The sequence below is a fragment of the Strix aluco genome, chromosome 3 (assembly GCF_031877795.1).
Source record: "Strix aluco isolate bStrAlu1 chromosome 3, bStrAlu1.hap1, whole genome shotgun sequence".
NCBI lineage: Eukaryota > Metazoa > Chordata > Aves > Strigiformes > Strigidae > Strix > Strix aluco.
Window position 1 is genome coordinate 35,289,978 of NC_133933.1, and position 18,629 is coordinate 35,308,606.

Below are 18,629 nucleotides of genomic sequence, written 5' to 3' on the forward strand. Positions count from 1 at the left end.
TGACTGAGAGCTTGAATTCAGCTTTGAGAGGAGAGAAGGAACTTCCGTAGCACTGGTAAACCTTACTAACTTCTACCTCCTGTTGCAGGAAGAGCTACAAGGGGAATCCTAGATAATGGGTGGTAAATGGTGATAATACCACTTGTGTTACCAAAAGAAATGTCTGACCTATGAACTATTTCTACCCCTTATTTCCTTTTTAAAATCATGCCAGTACTCCTCCTTTCTTGTTTAGAAAATAGTCGTGCTGTTTGGCAAAGGAAAATGTACTTGAAGTGGTTCAAATTTAGGACCAAAATTTACCTTCATTCGACACTTTTATAAGATCACTTTTGACCCAGAGAGCAAAGCATGTCAGTACTGAAAAGAAATAGTTTTAATAGTTTTAAGCGCTTTGGGTAACTGGAGTGATTTCTTATCTGAGGTATGTATGATTATATTTCCAGGCAGTAATAACTGTATGCTCTATTTATACAGAGCATTTTAGAATGCTGCAAGCCAGTTTTAATAAGAGTTCTAATATTCCAACTTCTGTTACTATATTATTTTAAGCTTTACTTTTAACTACAATGTCCACTTTGTTTGTCTTTACTAGTACTTTATATCTGACAATTTAGCTTCTTGACTAACCCAATACTTTACCAAATATGGCCACTCACAGGAAAGTAGGTCTGGTAATTTGATCTAAGATTGGCTAAATGCCTGCTAAGCACAGCCTGCAAACCTCACCAGGTAGACCTAGGGCTAATTTAAAGGAACATTTAAAGAAAAATTACTAGGATAACTATTCCACGTACTCACAGTGGGGCTGGGGTGGGCTACCTGCTGTCTCAGTAACATGCTAAAGTTTACCCCAGGAAAAAAATCTTACAATGAACATGCCACAGACAAGAAATGTAAAGAAAGCCAGTGTAGCAGAGAACAGTGAGCTAATGGAAAAACATCTGCTCCCCCGAGTTATGTACAGCAGGAACTTTTTTTTTTCCCCTTCACAAAACACTTGCGATTTATTTATTTTATTCCGTATGGGCTAATTCCTGGGAAAAAACTGTGTTAGAGGAGATGGGCTTTGTTCCACGAGAACGTGTTGTCGGGGCCAGTGGGCTGGAATCTTCAACCCCGGCTGGCCCGTGGCCGCACAGCCACACGGCAGGCGCCCCGGCAGCAGCCAAAAGAGCATAGCCAGGCCCTCCCCTGCTGCCCCTCGGCTCACCCAGCACAACTTGTATTTGCACAGCTTGCACACGGGTATGTAAATGCTCTTTCTTCCCGAAGCTTTTAGCAATCCTAAACCCCCTCAGGTTATTAGCTCTGATATTAAAAGTGTTTATCAGGTTTGGGAGACATCTTTACTAACATTGCCAGAATAACTGGGACCAGATACTGTCCAGTGATGCAGCACTGGTTGTTGAAGCAATTCTAATGTTTTTCTTTCTTTTTGTTTTTTAAGAAAAAGTGCTTTAAAATTTTAGAATTTCAAATTTAGAACTTCCCTATTCACTGTTTGAGTTCTTGAGCTCCTTAAGCACTGCTGATTTTTGTGACCAAAGCAGTATGAAAAGCTGGAGCCTGGTGAGAGGGAGCAGGAGGAGTCCTTTATTCCACAGCTATTACTGAGGAAAATAAAGGTGTAGTGCAAAGATGGTTGCACTGCAGTGTGTTTACTTACTAGGAGGTATTAGAAACACTTCACACAGGAGATAGAAGTGGTAAAGTGAGCTGGTTTTGTCCCCTTCGAAATGTTACTAGTGAAGTTAAGAAGCCAGCAGTGGTTCTGCTAAGCCTCCTGGTTTAGCAAGCGCTGTCCTAGGCTTTTCTGGTGCAGGCTAAGATCACCAAATTTCCCATTTCTCTTCATCTGAATGTCTTCAGGGGGATACTAGGTTTTGAGCTGCACTCTCCAGCTTGGTTTATTTTATTTTCTATCAACAATTAATTTAAAAATTAAAAAGGAGTCTTGGCCTTGTATCAGTACTGTGCATTTTGGATTGCCTCCCTCATTCCTGAGGGTTTTGGATATTTCTCATTGCTGGAGCAGGACATGAAACTTTGTGGACTGATAATCCGTTGGCATGGGCAGTCTTCAAAGAGCACATGCCATTTCTCGAAGTCTGGAACATGCAAACATGCACGTGTGTGTTGAACACTCGCTTGTGAAGGAAACGGGCAGCAGCTAGCAATGCTTTTTGTTAAGCAGTCTGTAGATCCTTTGCCAAGAGATGGAGAGGAACCTGTTGCACTTCCAGTGGTACCCAGAGAACAACAGAGGCTACCAAATACTAGCATTTCCTCAGCTGCTCAGTAAGTCTTGGGCAAGTGATAAAGTGTACACAATCATGAAGAAGGAAACAGGAAATTTATTTAAAGCTTAGTGGCCATTTCAACCCCTGTGAGACCTGAAGCTTGGAAATTTAAAACAGGTCCCTGGACTCCAGTTAACCACCAGTTTGCATGCAAAGACAGCCTTTGAGGTTGTAAATCTGTTGCTTCATTCAGAAGAGCAAGTGGCTGAGCTCAGGTGGATGGGAACACGTGGCAGTTTCTGTTCTTCATTTCTGTATCAAAGGTTTGCATCAAATGAAATTATTGCAGTCAGGATACAGTTTTGAGTGATCTTCCATCTAATCGGCCCACGAATTGTCAAGCTACTGCATGCTGGGTGGTGTCATAACATGGAACAATGACTAAACGTCACCTGCCAGAAAGGAAGGGCAGCAGGGAACCCTTTGTCACGGTAATAGCTCTGTATTCACTGCTGAAGGCAGCGCTGTCTCAGAGGACTGGGTCTTTCCAGCTGGCTAAGGACTGCTGCAGTAACAAGCATTAATAGCCCCTGAAGGCACGTGATGTGGGACAGAAGCCACCTCCCTACACATCCTCACAGGTGCTCTCACCTTCTTAAAGTGTGAAGGGCTGCTCCCTACTGTACCATCGTGCTGGGCATCTGGCTGCATTGTGCTGGCCATGTTGCTGTGCAGTAGCATTTTTGGGGTGGACGAGAGAGAGTAGACAAGTGCTTTAGATCCGGTGGGCACACACAACTGAGTGATGTAGAGCAGTCTGCTTGTGGGAGTTAAGTGCTGCATCTTGGATAACACCAAACGTGATTCGCAAGGAATGGAATGTTAACTCTTGGGTTGTTCACGCTGCAGAAATACATTTCAAATCCGTTTGATTTTTTTGGCTAGAATTACAGTTGTTGCTGCTTTTGTGGTGACAAGTACAATCACTCTTGATGCCACTTTGAAACACGAAACGAGAAATAGAGTCAGTGTTCATGGTGATGGCAAGCACCTCTGTTCCTCAGACTAGCACTGTGATGCAGACATGAATAGATTACACTGTTGTTACTCTTCTGATGGACTCCCTAACGGAGATCTGTCAAATAATTTATCTTGGAGACAAAAAAAAGGAGTCTGACTGTAGGAGATCTGGCTTTGTCAGTATTCTGGGAAGTGCTCTGGGTCTGTGCATTTGTTACTGGTCTTTAGAGAGCGAGTAGATGATATGCTTCTGGCAATACTCACTTGATTAAGGATTTTCACTGTAGATGAACTTAAATGCTAGCAGAAACAGCTGAAGGAACTAGGAGCTCGTATTAGGAGCTAATGATAATCTGAGTGGAGATCCATGCTGCTCTCAAGGATTGGACCCAGCATTAGGAAGTTTAGTTGCAAGTCAAGACAAAGGAGGCCACAGCCACCAAGAGGAGATGACAGTTGTCTGGAACAACAGCAGAGTAGGCTGGACGGTACTGCAAGAGAGCACAGATGGGAAGCATAAGGTAGATATAAGAAATGAATCGTGCTAGGCTGGACCTTGGAGTCAGCTGGATAGCTGCGCATGGTCTCAGTGGGTGCAGGCTGAAGCTTCGATTAGTAATGAAAGGAGATAGTGCACGATTCATCCTTTCTTTGCCCATCCATGCAGTGCACTGTCTCAGCTTATACCTCTATGTAAAAATGCTGAAATACTTCTTAATAATCATTCATACTCAAGAGTTTCTAGCATTACTCCAAAGAGGAGTAATGCTAATAGAGGAGTTGGTACATCCGGGATGATCATCTCTCTTTGCTCAGTAGCATTCAGAGAGCCTTTGGTGGTACCTAGTTCAAAACAGAATGCAAATTTGTTGAAGTTTTTATGAAAATGGTGTTAAGTGAGAGAGAGCAAGGTACCTTGCAAACATGGCCTTTAGATTCAAAGCTGCAAAGAATGTCAGTACCAAGACTGATGTAGTCTGACAAGTGGAGGTTCATAAATAGTTTCTCTGAAGCATTGAACCTTTCACAAGGTAAGAATTACAGATCTTCTCTACCTGTGTCAGCCTGAGGAGATACCCTCTGTTTAGGATGAGTGTCACATCTCTATAACAGAACTTCCTTGAGAGGACTGCTAATTTGGTTAGATGTTTATTTACAGCAAGATTAGGTGATATAAGAAGAATGACTGAATAATCCAGTGGACAGGAAGCTGCTAACCTAGGTAATACAAAGGTAGGTGTTTCAGTACTTTCAGTACCATTGAGGAGGCAGTAGTATTACCATGATGAATTTAATGAGTCCTTGGGTTTTGGGTTTGATTTCTGCCTCTAGCTGTGTTTTTATTCCATGTTGCGTAAGCGTATCTTGTTAATCTGTAAATAAAATGAGTATGTAATAGAAATGAAAAATGAGTTTACAGAAAACACATTTTAATGAAGGCCTAAACGTTTTCCCTTAATGTCTATTTTTAGCTGGGTGGGTGCACTCCTTTCCTTTTGTAACCCAAAGGCACCTCTCTCATTCTTTTTTTAATGTAAATTAGGCCTCCCACACCATTAAATAATTTTTTATTGACTATTGAGCCTGCAAAGAAATGGACTGAACTTTAATATGCTACATTACCATACCATAAAACACAATTTGTAGATCTTATTTAGATTCTGTGTTGCTGCACTTCCTCTAAATAATTGTTATTACTGAGGAAGATTTGCAGGTACCATTGAAAGAAAGAATAAATACTCTCCATTTTGTATGCATTGAAACACCGGCTGTTCGTGATTTCACGTCTAAACCCCCTTGCTCCTGATTCTTTTCTGAAATGAAGCAAGTCACATTATGCTGTTAGTTCTAATAGAGCTTTAAATATGGCAGTATCCAGAACTTCTGCTGATTTCAGTGCCAGGATTTCACCCCTTTTTTTGTGCCACTAAGTTTGTGCTAACTTTGCAAACGAAGTGTTCGTCTTCAGGCTGTGAATCGTCACTTTGCACATCTCCATCCTCATTATTGCCACATGCATGGCGTCAGCTGCTGTGCAGCACTTGGCAGGAAAATGCTCTGTTCCTTGGGAAGTGCAAGTAATATACTGTCCTCCCACAAACTGTTGAATAAGGCTGCGCACATACTCAGCTTGACAAGGTACACGGCCTTGCTTTCTGTTATTATGGATAGCTGCAGCCTCTTGGAGCCATGGGAAGGGAGGCATGCTGTGATTGATAATGATTAACCAGAGAGAAATGTATATGACTCACTCTTAAAGAGTATAGCTCTTACCAAGGAATTAATGTTTTGCTCACGTTGACAGCCTTGGACAATGACATTTATCTGTGGCACAACCTAGGGATGGCTAAGAAAGCATTTTCTCAACAATGTCTCACCCTTCCTCTAGAAGGACCACTTCAGAAGTGAAAGGGTATTCAGCCATGCTGTTATTTCAGTTCACAATCATTTTCAGTGTGCCAGTAGAAGTGTTATTTGTGGTCCCAGGCTCATGCCAGATAGGCCAAGGAGGAGCCTTTCCATGGTCAGGCAGGACTGCCTTTGAGATGCTCTCCTGCTCACCTCTACTCAGCAAGCTCTATGTCGGCATGCCACGTCCCCACAGTCATCTGGGTCTCCCAACATTTTGAGACTGGCAGAGTTTCAAAGCTATTTAAGAGGAACGTATAGGCTAATTTCCACCCTCACAGAGACTTCCTGAAAATATTCACTACCTTTTAAAAGTTAGGGCATTTACAGTTGTCTCTAATTTCAGAATTACTTATCTAAATCTGGAGCCTGAATTAGTCATTTTGAGTTGGACTCTTGAACTGTCAATACTTACTGCATTACCACATCAATTAAAAAAGAGAGAGACTTTGAGCTTTTGCAGTGATAACGTATAGAACACAAACATGTTATAGACCAAAGAGCAATGGCCGCTGTATAAAGAGAGAGAATTATCTTATATACACATGTGCATGCATACATACATGCATACATACATAGATATCGAAAAACACAATTTCCCTTTTCAGTTATGTGCAGGAGTGAAAACTGAGTATCACTTTTGAAGCCTTTTACAAGGATTTAATACATAATAAATCTAGAATTAGAATAGACAATTTTAGTTGGAAGGGACCCACAATGATCATTTAGTCCAATGATCTAGTCCAAATCCCGAGAAATATGAAAGTTTTAACCATGAGGTAGGTTATGAAATTTGTTTAACATGAGAAATGATTTGATTAACAAATTGACAATCAAGCACATTAGTATGCCTGTTAGATTTTTCTAAGAAAACCACTAAGATAGTTGCTGATAATTGAAGGAAGTAAATGACTGAGCAGTCTCTTCTAAGAGCTCTGTTTTGTTTTTCTGTAGAGTATGTATGAGGAAGTAAATGCGTGAATACACAATATAAATAAGTCTCTATGATAAAAGCCTTTTGCTTTTAATAGTCTCTGAAAGTTAAGAGACAACTATCTCATAAACTAGACAAATAAGCAGAGAGAAACGCTTTTAATCATCTTTTAAAATGTGGAAATACTCTTTTTAAATAAGTTATCTAATGTCCAGCTCAGTCAGATGTATCCTATTACTCTGACATGTTTAAAGTTCTCAGTAGACGGTGATGACTTATTCTGTTCTTTTTTTCCCCAGATTATTTGGAAATACATATGATGGCTCCAAGTGGCTACTAGCCCTGCTTCCTTAGGGCTCAGTTCAGCACTGTTTACGTTCCTGATTGCGGAATCCTTAAGGCTGTCCTCTGTCCAGACAACACCCAAAGATGTCCATGAACATCTGTATTAGAGTCCTTAGCACTGAAAAAATACTCAGTGAATCCACTTGTGATAGTAAGCACTAACCATAGTAGTAACCACTGTGCAGGATCATGGCCTCATGTTTTAATATGCTTAAGGGAGATGATATGTAATTAATGTGAAGAAAGGTCTCTGACTTATTTCAACTAATGTAGGGTGTTTGTTGTTTTTTTTTTCTGTTTTTTTTGTTGTTGTTGTTGTTTTTTTTTTAGCTGAACTCTTCATGGAACAGCAGCATCTCAAAGAAGCAGGCTTTTGTATCCAGGAGGCAGCTAGTCTTTTCCCCACATCTCATGCTGTACTGTACATGCGTGGGAGGCTTGCAGAGATGAAAGGCAATTTGGAGGAGGCTAGGCAATTGTATGATGAAGCACTCACTGTGAATCCAGCTGGAGTGGAAATTATGCACAGCCTGGTGAGTTTGCAGGGGCTCAGCTCCATTATAGTATTTATGTTTCTGATTAACTGTAATAAGAGGGGAGAGGGCTCATGCTTGCTCTGGATGCCATTGTCTTCCTAATCCTGAGAGCAAGTGACTGTTCCAAGAATAAATTGGGTAGCTTGAACCTCTATTTTAAGACTGGATTGAATGTTTTTAACTAATTAGGACTTGTGTCAAAAGTAAATATTTTAATTGACAAAGGCTGATAGTTTTGGAAGTCAATTCATTGCTTTGTCTTGCTGCTTTTCCTAGTAACTGTTACATATTTTAAATAAGCAGTACACTGGTGTTTGAGAGATCTGAACTAAATAACTATAGAATATAGATGTGTACGGGGTTTGTAAACCTTGGGCTGGAGTCTTGTGTCTGCTCAAATCAAGCTAAACTATGAGTTTACGGTAAAATTAATCTGTTATTGTCTTGAACTGCGGCTTAGCTCCAACCTTTTGTAGGGGTAGTGACTTCACATTTGTGGGGTTTTTTGGTAACACTCCTATCCAACAAGTTTTTTTTTCTGTTGCACCATCACCAAAACAAGCTTATTTACAGACACAGGGCCTAGAGTTTAATAATAATACAGGGAGTTTGTGGAAGACCAAAACCCAGTTCTCTTATGAAATCACAATAGTTAATGTTTCATCAGTGATGTGTCTTGTTAGCTGTAGCCCTTACTAGGTCTCTCTGGGATTTTAGAAGTCTTTCTTGACTAATTTAATTTTTACAGGAATTCAATATCCATGTGACTGCTTTGTGTCTTAGCCAGGAAACACAAATCTGCTAGCATAAATTTGGTTCTGATGAGGTTTGCAGACAACTCCAAAACTGAAGGGATATCAGTGCACAAGAGGATAAATGTAAAGTAAAGTTATAATGGAGAGGAAAATAATAGAACCTGCAGGCAAGGGAGGAGATATTTGGTAATAATGAACGTTCAGTGCAAAACCAGCAAATGAATAGCTGGCGCCTATGTCAGGAGAAGGTTACAAAACAGCTATGCACGTATCAGGCTTATATGGGGCAATAATATTACTTTGTGCGGTGATCCAACCTTTAGAAAATCAGTCAGTAAAAACCTGGCAAGATAGAATGACTTTCTTTGCTCAGTTAGTGTCATGATTTCAGATGAGTCACTGATACCAGAGCAGCCATCAAGTTAGATGCCAACATGATACTAATAGCTTTCATTTTTGTCTTATTTTATGAGCAGAACCACATACTGTGTCTTCCCATTTCAGTTGCTTGCAATTTTCTGAAACTATAGTAATTTGGAATAAGAATTTCTGAGATGCACATCTGTTCTGGCCCAGTTTATTCTGGAAAATGTCACCCAACATGGCTTAACTGTTTCTGAAAATGAGGCTACAGAAGAGACCTTAAAGGCTTCTGTGACATCTTCTTTAGTGTGCTTTAGTGTATCCAGGTTTTGTCAGGAATGGGTAGTCTTTCTAACATATTCATGTGCTTTTTACCATCTTTAAGAAAATCCTTCCTAGGTTATCCAAATTATAACCTTTAAAAAACACATTTTATATGTGCTTAGTAGATACGTACTTCTGAAACCTCTAAGGAGTCTGTGAATGCTCATTCCCCTCAAACCCCAGTAAGCTCCATCTTCTCTTAGTCAAGGGATGGAAGGAAAATTTAGGAGAGGTGAAAAAGACAGTGAGATGGGGAATTTGGGGGCTGAGACTCGGTCTATAAGCAAGTAGGGAAGAGGAAAGATAAACTCAGTAACGAAGTGAGAGAAATAGGGATAGATAGAAAATAAGGTAAGATAGGTAACTCTGGATAAGACTGGCTAGATAAGAAGAATGAGACTGGGTTAAGAAACCAGGCTGCCACACATGGGTTGAGGGGCAGGCATGTTGGAAAGGATGAATTAGAGGGGTCTGTCTTATGAGAGAAACAAAGGAGTGTGAACCTGTAAGAATAGTTTCACTTCATAGTCTTCAGTCTCCTTAAAATTCTGAATCTTCCCATCTTGGTGCCAGCAAATATCAGTGAAAATCACTTGCTTAAGCATGTGCCTCATCTCCTTTAGCTTGGCCATGCTGGCAGCCTGTGTTTTACACCTGTTAGCAAAGATAGCAAAGGTCTGGTCTATCCCTGCTGATATGAATCATGGCAGTAGTTATAGGATGCCACATAATGGTATTCCTTTGTATGCTTTTCCAAAAGCTAGGAAATTGCACATAACAAGTTAGAAGCATCTGATGAGCACTATAGAAAAGCCTGTAAAGAAATTAATCATTCTGCTTTCAGAACAGAGCTGGAATAATGAGCAGTAAACAAGGCTTTTAGGGCTATGCATCAAATAAAAAGGGCAAAAATAAAATATTGAATGGCTGCTAGCTAAGTGATTTTGTCCTGTGTATTGAATGAGACAGTGTCCCCGTGGAGAACTTAAGACTGGGTTTATGCAATTGAGGATATAATATCACAAGTGGTAAATTCTGCATCTCCTCGAGGCTATCAGAAGAAGACTGGATGCCTTTCTGAAATGTATGTATTAGCCAAGTACTAGCTGTACTGTTATTAAAAATACAAGATCTTGAGCACAGTATGTTCAGTCCCCTACCAGAGGGAAATCTATGTCTTGGATTATGCAAGAGGCCAAACTGGATTATCAGATAGTTCCAAATGGCTTCAAACTATGCAAGACACATACACAGGCAGCTGAAATTAAATTCACATATGCTGTTTCAGTGTTGTTCTCCCCAAACATTTGAGTACGTAGTTTTCCCACTGTAGTAATACTGTTGTGGATGTGTAATAATTTAGGGAATGAGTGTCTGGTTATGAGAATTACTGTTTGATTTAGTGCAATTTCCATCCAACTGACCTAGTCCACTTTAAGGGAAAACTCCGCTGTAGACAGTGCTGATTCTCCCTGGTGTATCAGCATCAATTAGCAAAGTAGTCATGTCTCTTCCCCTGGGCTCTCAGAACTGGGTTGTCAAAGCTATATTTGGAAGACTCCAACCTGAAGAGTGTTGCTGGCTTTAAATGAAGGGCACAGATCTAGCAATGCATGAGTCCATCGGGTGTCAATAACTTCATTTTTACACAGGGTAAAGTCACCACCATAAGAAACACAAGCTCTTTTTTTTGCATAGCTGAAAATGGCTGTGTTTTACTGTGACTGTAGGGTGTTTACAAAAGCTGTCAAATCAGTGTGCTTTCCATATAAAGCATGCTGCTGCATGGAAAAGCAGCACTGTAGAGCAGGACTGCAGTGCTAAGTGCATCTGATGAGAGGTAGGTAGCACACTGTGCTTCATCGTGGAGGCTCTTGGCACTTGGTGTCTGATACTGTGTTTAGGAAACCACGGGAACATTGAAAATACTGTGTAGTTGTGCTGCTTCGTGCTAGCACTTGCAGTTCATAAGTGATGCCACAGGATCCTTAAGCCTGTGTTAAGAATCCACCAATGGCCTTTACAAAGTAAATATTACTGGCTAATACCTAATCTAAGGAAGCACATTTGTTGAGGGGTTCTGTTTTCATTTGGAAAAAACACATGGAATCAGGTTTGGGGGCTGTTGGCAGCATACTTAAGTACCAAAGTACTCTTGGCGAGGTGTGGAGCTCCTTCTCTGGCTGAACAACTGCTGTCAGAAACAATTAGCTTGGCTTGGCCCTTAGAAACTGTACATACTGTAAGACCACATCTCTCTTTAGGAAATATGACTTGCTAGGGATTTTTTTCCACATTTCTCCTTGTTCTGCCTCACAAATTTCTATCTTCCCTCCCTTTACTAGAACACCCCTGTTCTTGTCTTCTTCCCTTTCACAGGCTCCTTCTTGGGCCTGCTTGCAAAGATTGTAGAGCGCTCCTCCCTCCCAGGGGGTCTGATGGAGTCTCCACTGAGTAGGTATCTTCACTGGTCCAGAAGCAAGAGCTTTAGTCCATATTCTCTTGTCTTACACTGTGACTAGTCAGCCATGCCAGATGCTAATCTCTGACAGCACATTTCTAAACCAAATAACTACAGCTTACTTATTTCAGTATGTACCAAATTTGGTTATATAACATCATGATATACACAGTTTTGGGATGGTGATAACAAAACCGACATGTGCCCAACCAAGTCAGAAAATATAACATAAGCTGGGGCAGATGACACCTCCTTGTAAAGTGAAAAACAAATCCACCTACCTGTATGTAGCTAGAGAAAGACATTGAAATTTGCTAGTTCCCAGCCATGCTACATTCAGTACCATTCTCCCTTTTGATTCAGAGGCGGAGAAAATCAATGCCAGCATGTTGGATTTGAGTCCTAAAGCTTCATATGTAATATTGCAAGATAAACTAAAAACATACTGGGATATTCAGAAGACTCCTGCCCAGCATGCATCTCACATAACTTTCTCAAGTTAGAGCAATTCTCAACATGTTTTAGTTCAGGAAAGAAGAAAGAGAATCGTGTATTTAAAAGGAAAGGAAATGGGCACCCTCATTTCCATCACTGTGCCAGATTTAATGAAAACAACAAAAAAATACCATAAAACCAAAAATTTTGCTCAACTCATACTTGAGTCTTATTGATTGCAGTGGAAGATTGTAATGATTCCTCACTTCTCTTGAAGTCTGGGGCAAGGATGATAAGGTTGTTATCAGAATGCCATGTAGCTGTCTGCACTGCCTTATCCCTATGCTTGATAGCAAAACAAAGTGAAATACATATTGGGTTTTGTTTGGTGAGGTTTTGTGAAGGTTAAAATGGAAAGCAGCCTTCGTAATGTATTTCTGTGTTTCGTTGTGACCACATAAATGGGTGGAAAACATAATCTAGGGAAAATATATTTGTTCCATAATCAAGAATATAGAGGTAACATCGGTTGTGCTAATCATGAGAGTTCTGCTTTTTCTTGGAGAGACTGTCATCTGCACCACAAAATGTAAGATCAGCAGCCATGCAGATGGGCTTTACAGTCATACAGTACCCTCCAACTGAAGTTGGAAGAACAAGCTTCCCACTCACCTGAGTTTAAGTCACCTAAGCTGGGCCAACAGACTGTAGGCTGTTTTGTAACCCTTGTTTTCTGAGATTAGTGTAGATTTTGGCCTTTCCCCAGGAAGGCCTGGTTATTTTTTGAAGAAGTTCCTGTGGTAAATGCAGTTTGGGAGGAATCAGCCACACAGCAGAATCACAGAATGGTTGAGGTTGGAAGGGATCTTGGGAGATCATGGTATCCAACTCCCTGCTCACGCGGGTTCAGCTAGAGAAGGCTACCAGGACTGTGTCCAGCTGGGGTTTGAATATCTCCAAAGATGGATACCCTACAACCTCTCTGGTAAACCGTTCCAGCGTTTGGTCATTCTTGCAATAAACAAAGCTTTTTCTTATGTTTAAATGGAATTTCTTGTGTTTCAGTTTGCGCCCATCCAGTCACTGAATACCACTGAGAAGAGTCTGGCTCCATCTGCTTTACACCTTACCATCAGATATTTAATCATGTCAATAAGGTCCCACCTGAGACTTCTCTTCTACAGGCTGAACAGGCCCAGCTCTCTTGGCTTCTCCTTGTGTGACAGATGCTCCAGTCCCTTAATGATCTCAGTGGCCCTTTGCTGGATACTCTTCACTATGTCCATGTCCTCCTTATACTGGGGACCTCAGAACTGAACACAGTACTCCAGGTGTGGCCTCAGCAGTGCTGAGTAGAGGGGAGGGACCAGCTCCCTCAACCTTCTGGCAACACTCCTACTGCAGCCCAGGATACCGTTAGCTGCCTTTGCTGCAAGGACGCATTGCTGGCTCATGGCCAGCTTGTTGTCCACCAGACACTTTTCTGCAAATCTGCTTTCCATCCAGTCATCCCCCCAAAGTGAATCTGAAGCTAATACCAGGAATTTTTTCTGCTAGTAGATACTAAATGTAACAGTGGAATGACTGTACTGGGTCAGACCAGAGGTTCAACTAGTCCTTTCCAACAGCAGCATAAGGAAGTGCCTAGGAAAGAATGAGAGCAGGGGAGGCATATGTGGTACTTCTGAGGTTATGACTTAGCTCAGGGACATCCTGAAGTGGACGTAGATTGTACTTGCTTAGTAATTCACAGTGGATTTCTCCTGTGTGAACTTGTCTTGAGCCTGTGTTAGCTTTCAGCATTCACAGTACCCTTTGGCAAGGAGACCCACAGGTCTGCTTTGTGCTGTACAAAGAACTACCAAATTTTGTATGTTCTCGATGCAGCTCTTCCTATCCACACTGATGCATCTTGTTCTTATATTGGAAGACATAACGCACCACTGATTCTTATTCATCACTCCTCCCATTACTGATTTTATAGATACCTGTCACTGAACCAGTCCCATTCTTTTCATTATTGCTGTTGCCTCTCTCTGGATTTCTTACAGTTCTTTTTAAGATAAGAAGGCTAGAGCAAATAATGCACTTACAAAAAATTAGCTTAGCTTCAAAGGCAGTGTTGTAGACTCTGTTAAAAAAACCTCACTGTCCTGTAGTCTTCTACTCATATAATTATTACCTATATACATTTTCATACAAATACAGCATTCTATTTCAAATGTTTTATGTTCACCTGATCTCATTATCACAGCTCTGTTTCCATTTCCTTGTGTCTGTAGGGGCTAGATTTTTTTTTTCTCAACAGTCAGCATCTCTAATGAATGCATGGTGATTTATAATAGCAGTGAGCAGTGTAACTGTGTTGTCTCAGGTCCTTGCAGAGATGTCAGTGTCCTGGTCTGTGAATACAACACAGCCAGGAAGCATGCAGTTTTAGCCTTTGATATATATTCTTCATTCTGCTTACCAGAAACATCCTTTTAGCTGGTGGAACACAAACTTCTCTCTGCTGGTAATGCTAGAAGCTGAAGAGCTTGACTGAAAACAGGTTTTTGTATAGATTATGTTCCTTTTGCCCAAGATAAGTACATTGCTTTTGATTAGATTTGAACGTTTAAAAACTATATGATGCTTTGTTTAAATCTGCTCTTAATTGTTCAGTTCGATGCAAGGGCTGAATAAAAAGAAAGAGCCTTTACAGACTCTTGGACTGTTTAATTTGGCCTTCATTGTGTACTTAGGATGCAATTTCATGTTCATTTTAGTAGAAGAGTCAACTTATTGTCTCCAGACTCACATTTGGTAGCATCAGGATAATTTGAAGACTACAGTTTCCACTGATTAGAACATGGAAATGAATTATTTCTGTTCATTTATTTCATTTTACCTCACAGTATGGTGCATGCATCCTTGTTTTCAAAGGCATCCATTCACATAATAAAAACATGGCTTGATTGCTTAATATTTTCAAGGATGACATGCATTACTTCCTTGGGGATTTGTTTCATGCTGCCATGAAGTAATCATATAAATCACGGGGCAGATTCTCAGCATGGGTAAATTATCATAGCTCCATCATACCAAGCTCTGTATGTCTTGCAAGGTAGCTAGGACCCTAATTAAAAGCATTTTTACCTTGAAAGCTGAAGTTAAAATGCTTTCTGTGCTTAAATGTGGGAACAAAATAGCATAGTTTTCACATTAATAGAGTTATTTATCATCTAAGGAGCTGCTTTATGTCCATAGTTTATCCAATTTGTTTGCTATTTTGTAGATAAGTGTTCCGTGGTCTGTTTCCATTTTCTAGTGACATTTCTTGCTCAGTTTTTTTATATCTGTGTACAGAGAATTGAACATCACAATTAAAATGCATCCCCCTGTAGTTAAGACAACTGTGCATTTGTCCTATGTGTAATTAGGTGGATAATTGTATCTAGAGACACAATAAGGGACCTGGTTTTATCTGTTCCAGAGATATTTCTTCCTAGCCGCATTTGATGCTCCCCTTGCTCTTGTTTTGGCAAAGATGATAAGCAGAGTTAGGGACTGGGTAATTTTGATTAAGTGGACAGTTGTACTATTTTTGTGATGCTGAGAATATTTTTCATTATCACAGCTACTACTTAAACAAATATTAAAAGGGAATCTTTGAGAAATTGCTGTCATAACTTGAATTTCAGTAGATAATAAAATTAATTTCTAACTGCTCTTTGACATACTAAACAATTGAAGCTTTACTCGTAGCACTTTTTAAAGGGTTTTTTCTTGAAATACATATATGCATTGAGTTCATGACTTTAAATATTTTTGGGTGATATCAGATGTGTTTATTATTTATATTTATTATCCAGAATTTCTGTATGTAAAACCTGCTTCAAAAGAGGGTTATTTTAAGGTTTTGATGTCTGTATTTGCTACAGTTTTTAATTACATCGTGTCTGTGTGATCCTAGGAGCTGTAATACAGTAAAATGCACAGAAATAGAAAAATAAAAAGCAGATTACAGGACTTAAGATATTACATATGTCGCATCCTCCAAACCTGAGAAGCTACAAGCCATGTTGTTAGAACTGTTTGTGGGGGTTGCTGACGCAGAGGCGATCTCTTGATGTTTAGAAAGAGCGAGATAGAGCACCCAAAGCAAATGTATGAGAGCGAGCAAGCTCCTGGTTTCTCTTCCCAAACTAAGCACGGTTTCATAGTATTTATCAGAACACTTCAGGCTAAGGCTTTGCTACTGTTGTGCAACAGGGTGGGTCCTTCCTCTTCCAGAGAGCAAAGAACTGCAACTCGGTCATTTTCCATCGAAGGCAATTCACTGGAGAGGGCTGGAGGGGAGGTGGAGCCCTGGCTCTCGCCATCCCTGGCACCGCCAGCTCCACTGCACTTTCAGCTGTGATTGTGTGTCACGCTTTACTCTAAACCTCTGTAAAACAGGGATGAAACTACTAATCTACTTCATCTGGGGTTTGTGGAGCTTAATTAATATCTGCAAATACTTTCAGATGGCAGGCGCTCTGTAAGCGCAAAATCTTATTTATTCTAATTATATGTCTTGATTCCTATGGTGCTTTATTTATTTGGGCTTTTGGACCACAAATTATTTTGGGCAAAGCACTGCGATTGTTCAGCACAAATGATGTGCTTTACAGCTCTGAGTACCCTTATGTCCCTAAATGTAAGTAGTGATGAAAACATTATTGTGGTGGGAGTGGGATTTAGGAGGCAGATGTGCGAACTATTTCTTCCTCTCACAAGGATTTGTTTTCATTAGAGGAGTCTGCCTTGCCTGTCTGTTGTGCCTTGCCCTCCATTGTATTGATAAATTGTTACAGCGGTGCTGTGAAGCACAGAGTAAAACAGAAGCAAATGTGAATCTGACGACTTTCTAGCACAGCCCTCTTCTCTTCCTAGGGATAAGAGATGACAACGCCTGCAAAAAATAGCTTTTGCAGGGGGGGAGGAAGGGTGCTTCCTTTCTCTGACAGTGAATGTATGCTTCTGCTCTGCAAATTCGGTGCAAGCAGAACATCTTTGTACTAGTACAGTTCTGCAGTTTCCCCTGGTGAGAATGGGTTTGGGTTTTTGAGAGATGACAGACCTAAAGGTAGAAAAAGCATCCGAGTAGACAGTCATTACAAGCCTTTCCAAAAATGGAGCAACCTTGAACAAAGTGCTTTTTCTTTTTTTTTCTTAATTAAGTAATAGTGACAGTCAACAGGAGATTCTAGCAACCCAAAGGAAGACCAGTGACGTCTTCTGTGATGCAGCTTGGAGTGCTACAGACTCTAGGACTCTCTTAGGTCTACCTAATATGGAGTGTATAAGAAAACACTGGAAGGGTGAATTTGCTAGGTCCTAGTCTCCAGCAGGATATTTTTGGACTACTCTGATAGTACAAAACATTGAAACAGTTTAGCCCATGCCGTAAGTTTTCCCTCAATGTGGGGAAATCCCTATATGTTGTTAACAATTTTTCTCACTATTTTTTTTCTGTTCAGTGCACTGCATTTCTCCAGTACATTTGGAGAACAGGAAAATGGTGATATATAGGTGTATAAGAGAGAAGAGGAGGGGAAAGAATTGGAAGGGGCATAGAAGAGACAGCAAAAAACATAGACTGCTGCTTACTTTAAAATACCAAGGTAAAACATTGACCATTCAGAGGCAGCTAAAATCACTTCTTTTCCATTAGCTGTTCAACAGGTTGTTTCTTACTTTTCTGACCTTCTCTGCCTTGTAGATAGACTTCTGTAGGAGATGATCCTTGATTTGCTCCAAAAGGCTGTTTCAATGCTATTTATTTGCTGTTTTATCCAAGCAAGGTAAAATTCACTACAAAGACTCTGCAAGTGCACTTAGGTCAGAAGCTTGTTCCAGTGGTGTTGAAGGAGTGTCTGAAAACAACAGAACAAATAATCCAGGACCAAGAAATTGGGAGGAACTCCTCAGCCCTTTGGAAAATTCAGTTCCCGAGGCAGGAACTTAATATAGGTTTCCTGTTTGTGACATCTAAACTTGGGCAGTTTTTATGTGTTGAAAACACTCCTCTTGCTCCTTTCCTCTCATCCCTCTTTATGCTTCTATAAAGCTCCAGTCTATCAGTGAGCTGCTGTTTAATATTGTTAATGTAACTTTTGCCTATGTTTTTGTGAAAGTGTTCAAGAGAGAGAAGCCCTGGCTGGAAAAAGAGCAGGGAAAAAAATCCCAAAGTGCCCATGATGGTCAGAGATGGGCAGGAGAGAGCTTGACTTGTCAGAGTAGCAAAACAAAGACTGGGAAGGGATACATTTGCTCTCTGCAGATACATGTGGAAGCAAATAGTGAATGCTGTGGGGAGAGAAAAGCTGTATCAACTAAAGGATGCAGCTTCATCTGCTATAAATTGGTGCTGGAGATTGAAGAGGGTTCCCGGACATCAGTGCAGAGAGGTTTTGGAGCAGCCTTCCAGGACGAGATGGGGGAAGAACAATCTGACCTCTCTGATACTGGAGCTTGATCAATTTATGAGGGAGGGAGGGGTCAGCCTCAAAGGTCCCTATAAGTAGGACTTCACCAAACACAAAACAGTGTTTGCTCATTCAGGCATGCAGGCTGCCCTTTCCAGACCACCCGTGACTGAATTCATACTGTCCTCCCATGTGACCTGAAACGCAGAGTGTCGAGCTAAATATGTCTTGCAGGCTCACCTGCCCTGCCTTACTATTTCCTTTTCCTGTTGAAGAACTTCTATTCCCAGAACCATTTTATAATTGAGTTATATTATTTTTTAAATTAGAGGTGCATTTTGAACGTTGGTAG

General features: G+C 40.6%; 1 protein-coding gene across 8 annotated transcripts in view; it reads left to right on the top strand.

Annotated features, from left to right (window-relative positions):
- The window catches only part of TTC7A (tetratricopeptide repeat domain 7A), a 179,685-nt gene that overhangs the window by 131,966 nt on the left and 29,090 nt on the right, over positions 1-18,629 (top strand). For 7 of the 8 annotated variants that reach the window (XM_074818080.1, XM_074818076.1, XM_074818077.1 and 4 more), the window contains one exon: positions 7,282-7,484. The exons of the other annotated variant lie outside the window; for it this stretch is intronic. In XM_074818080.1, coding sequence (XP_074674181.1) covers positions 7,282-7,484 — 203 coding nt within the window. The remainder of the gene's footprint in view (positions 1-7,281; positions 7,485-18,629) is intronic. 8 annotated transcript variants of the gene reach the window in all.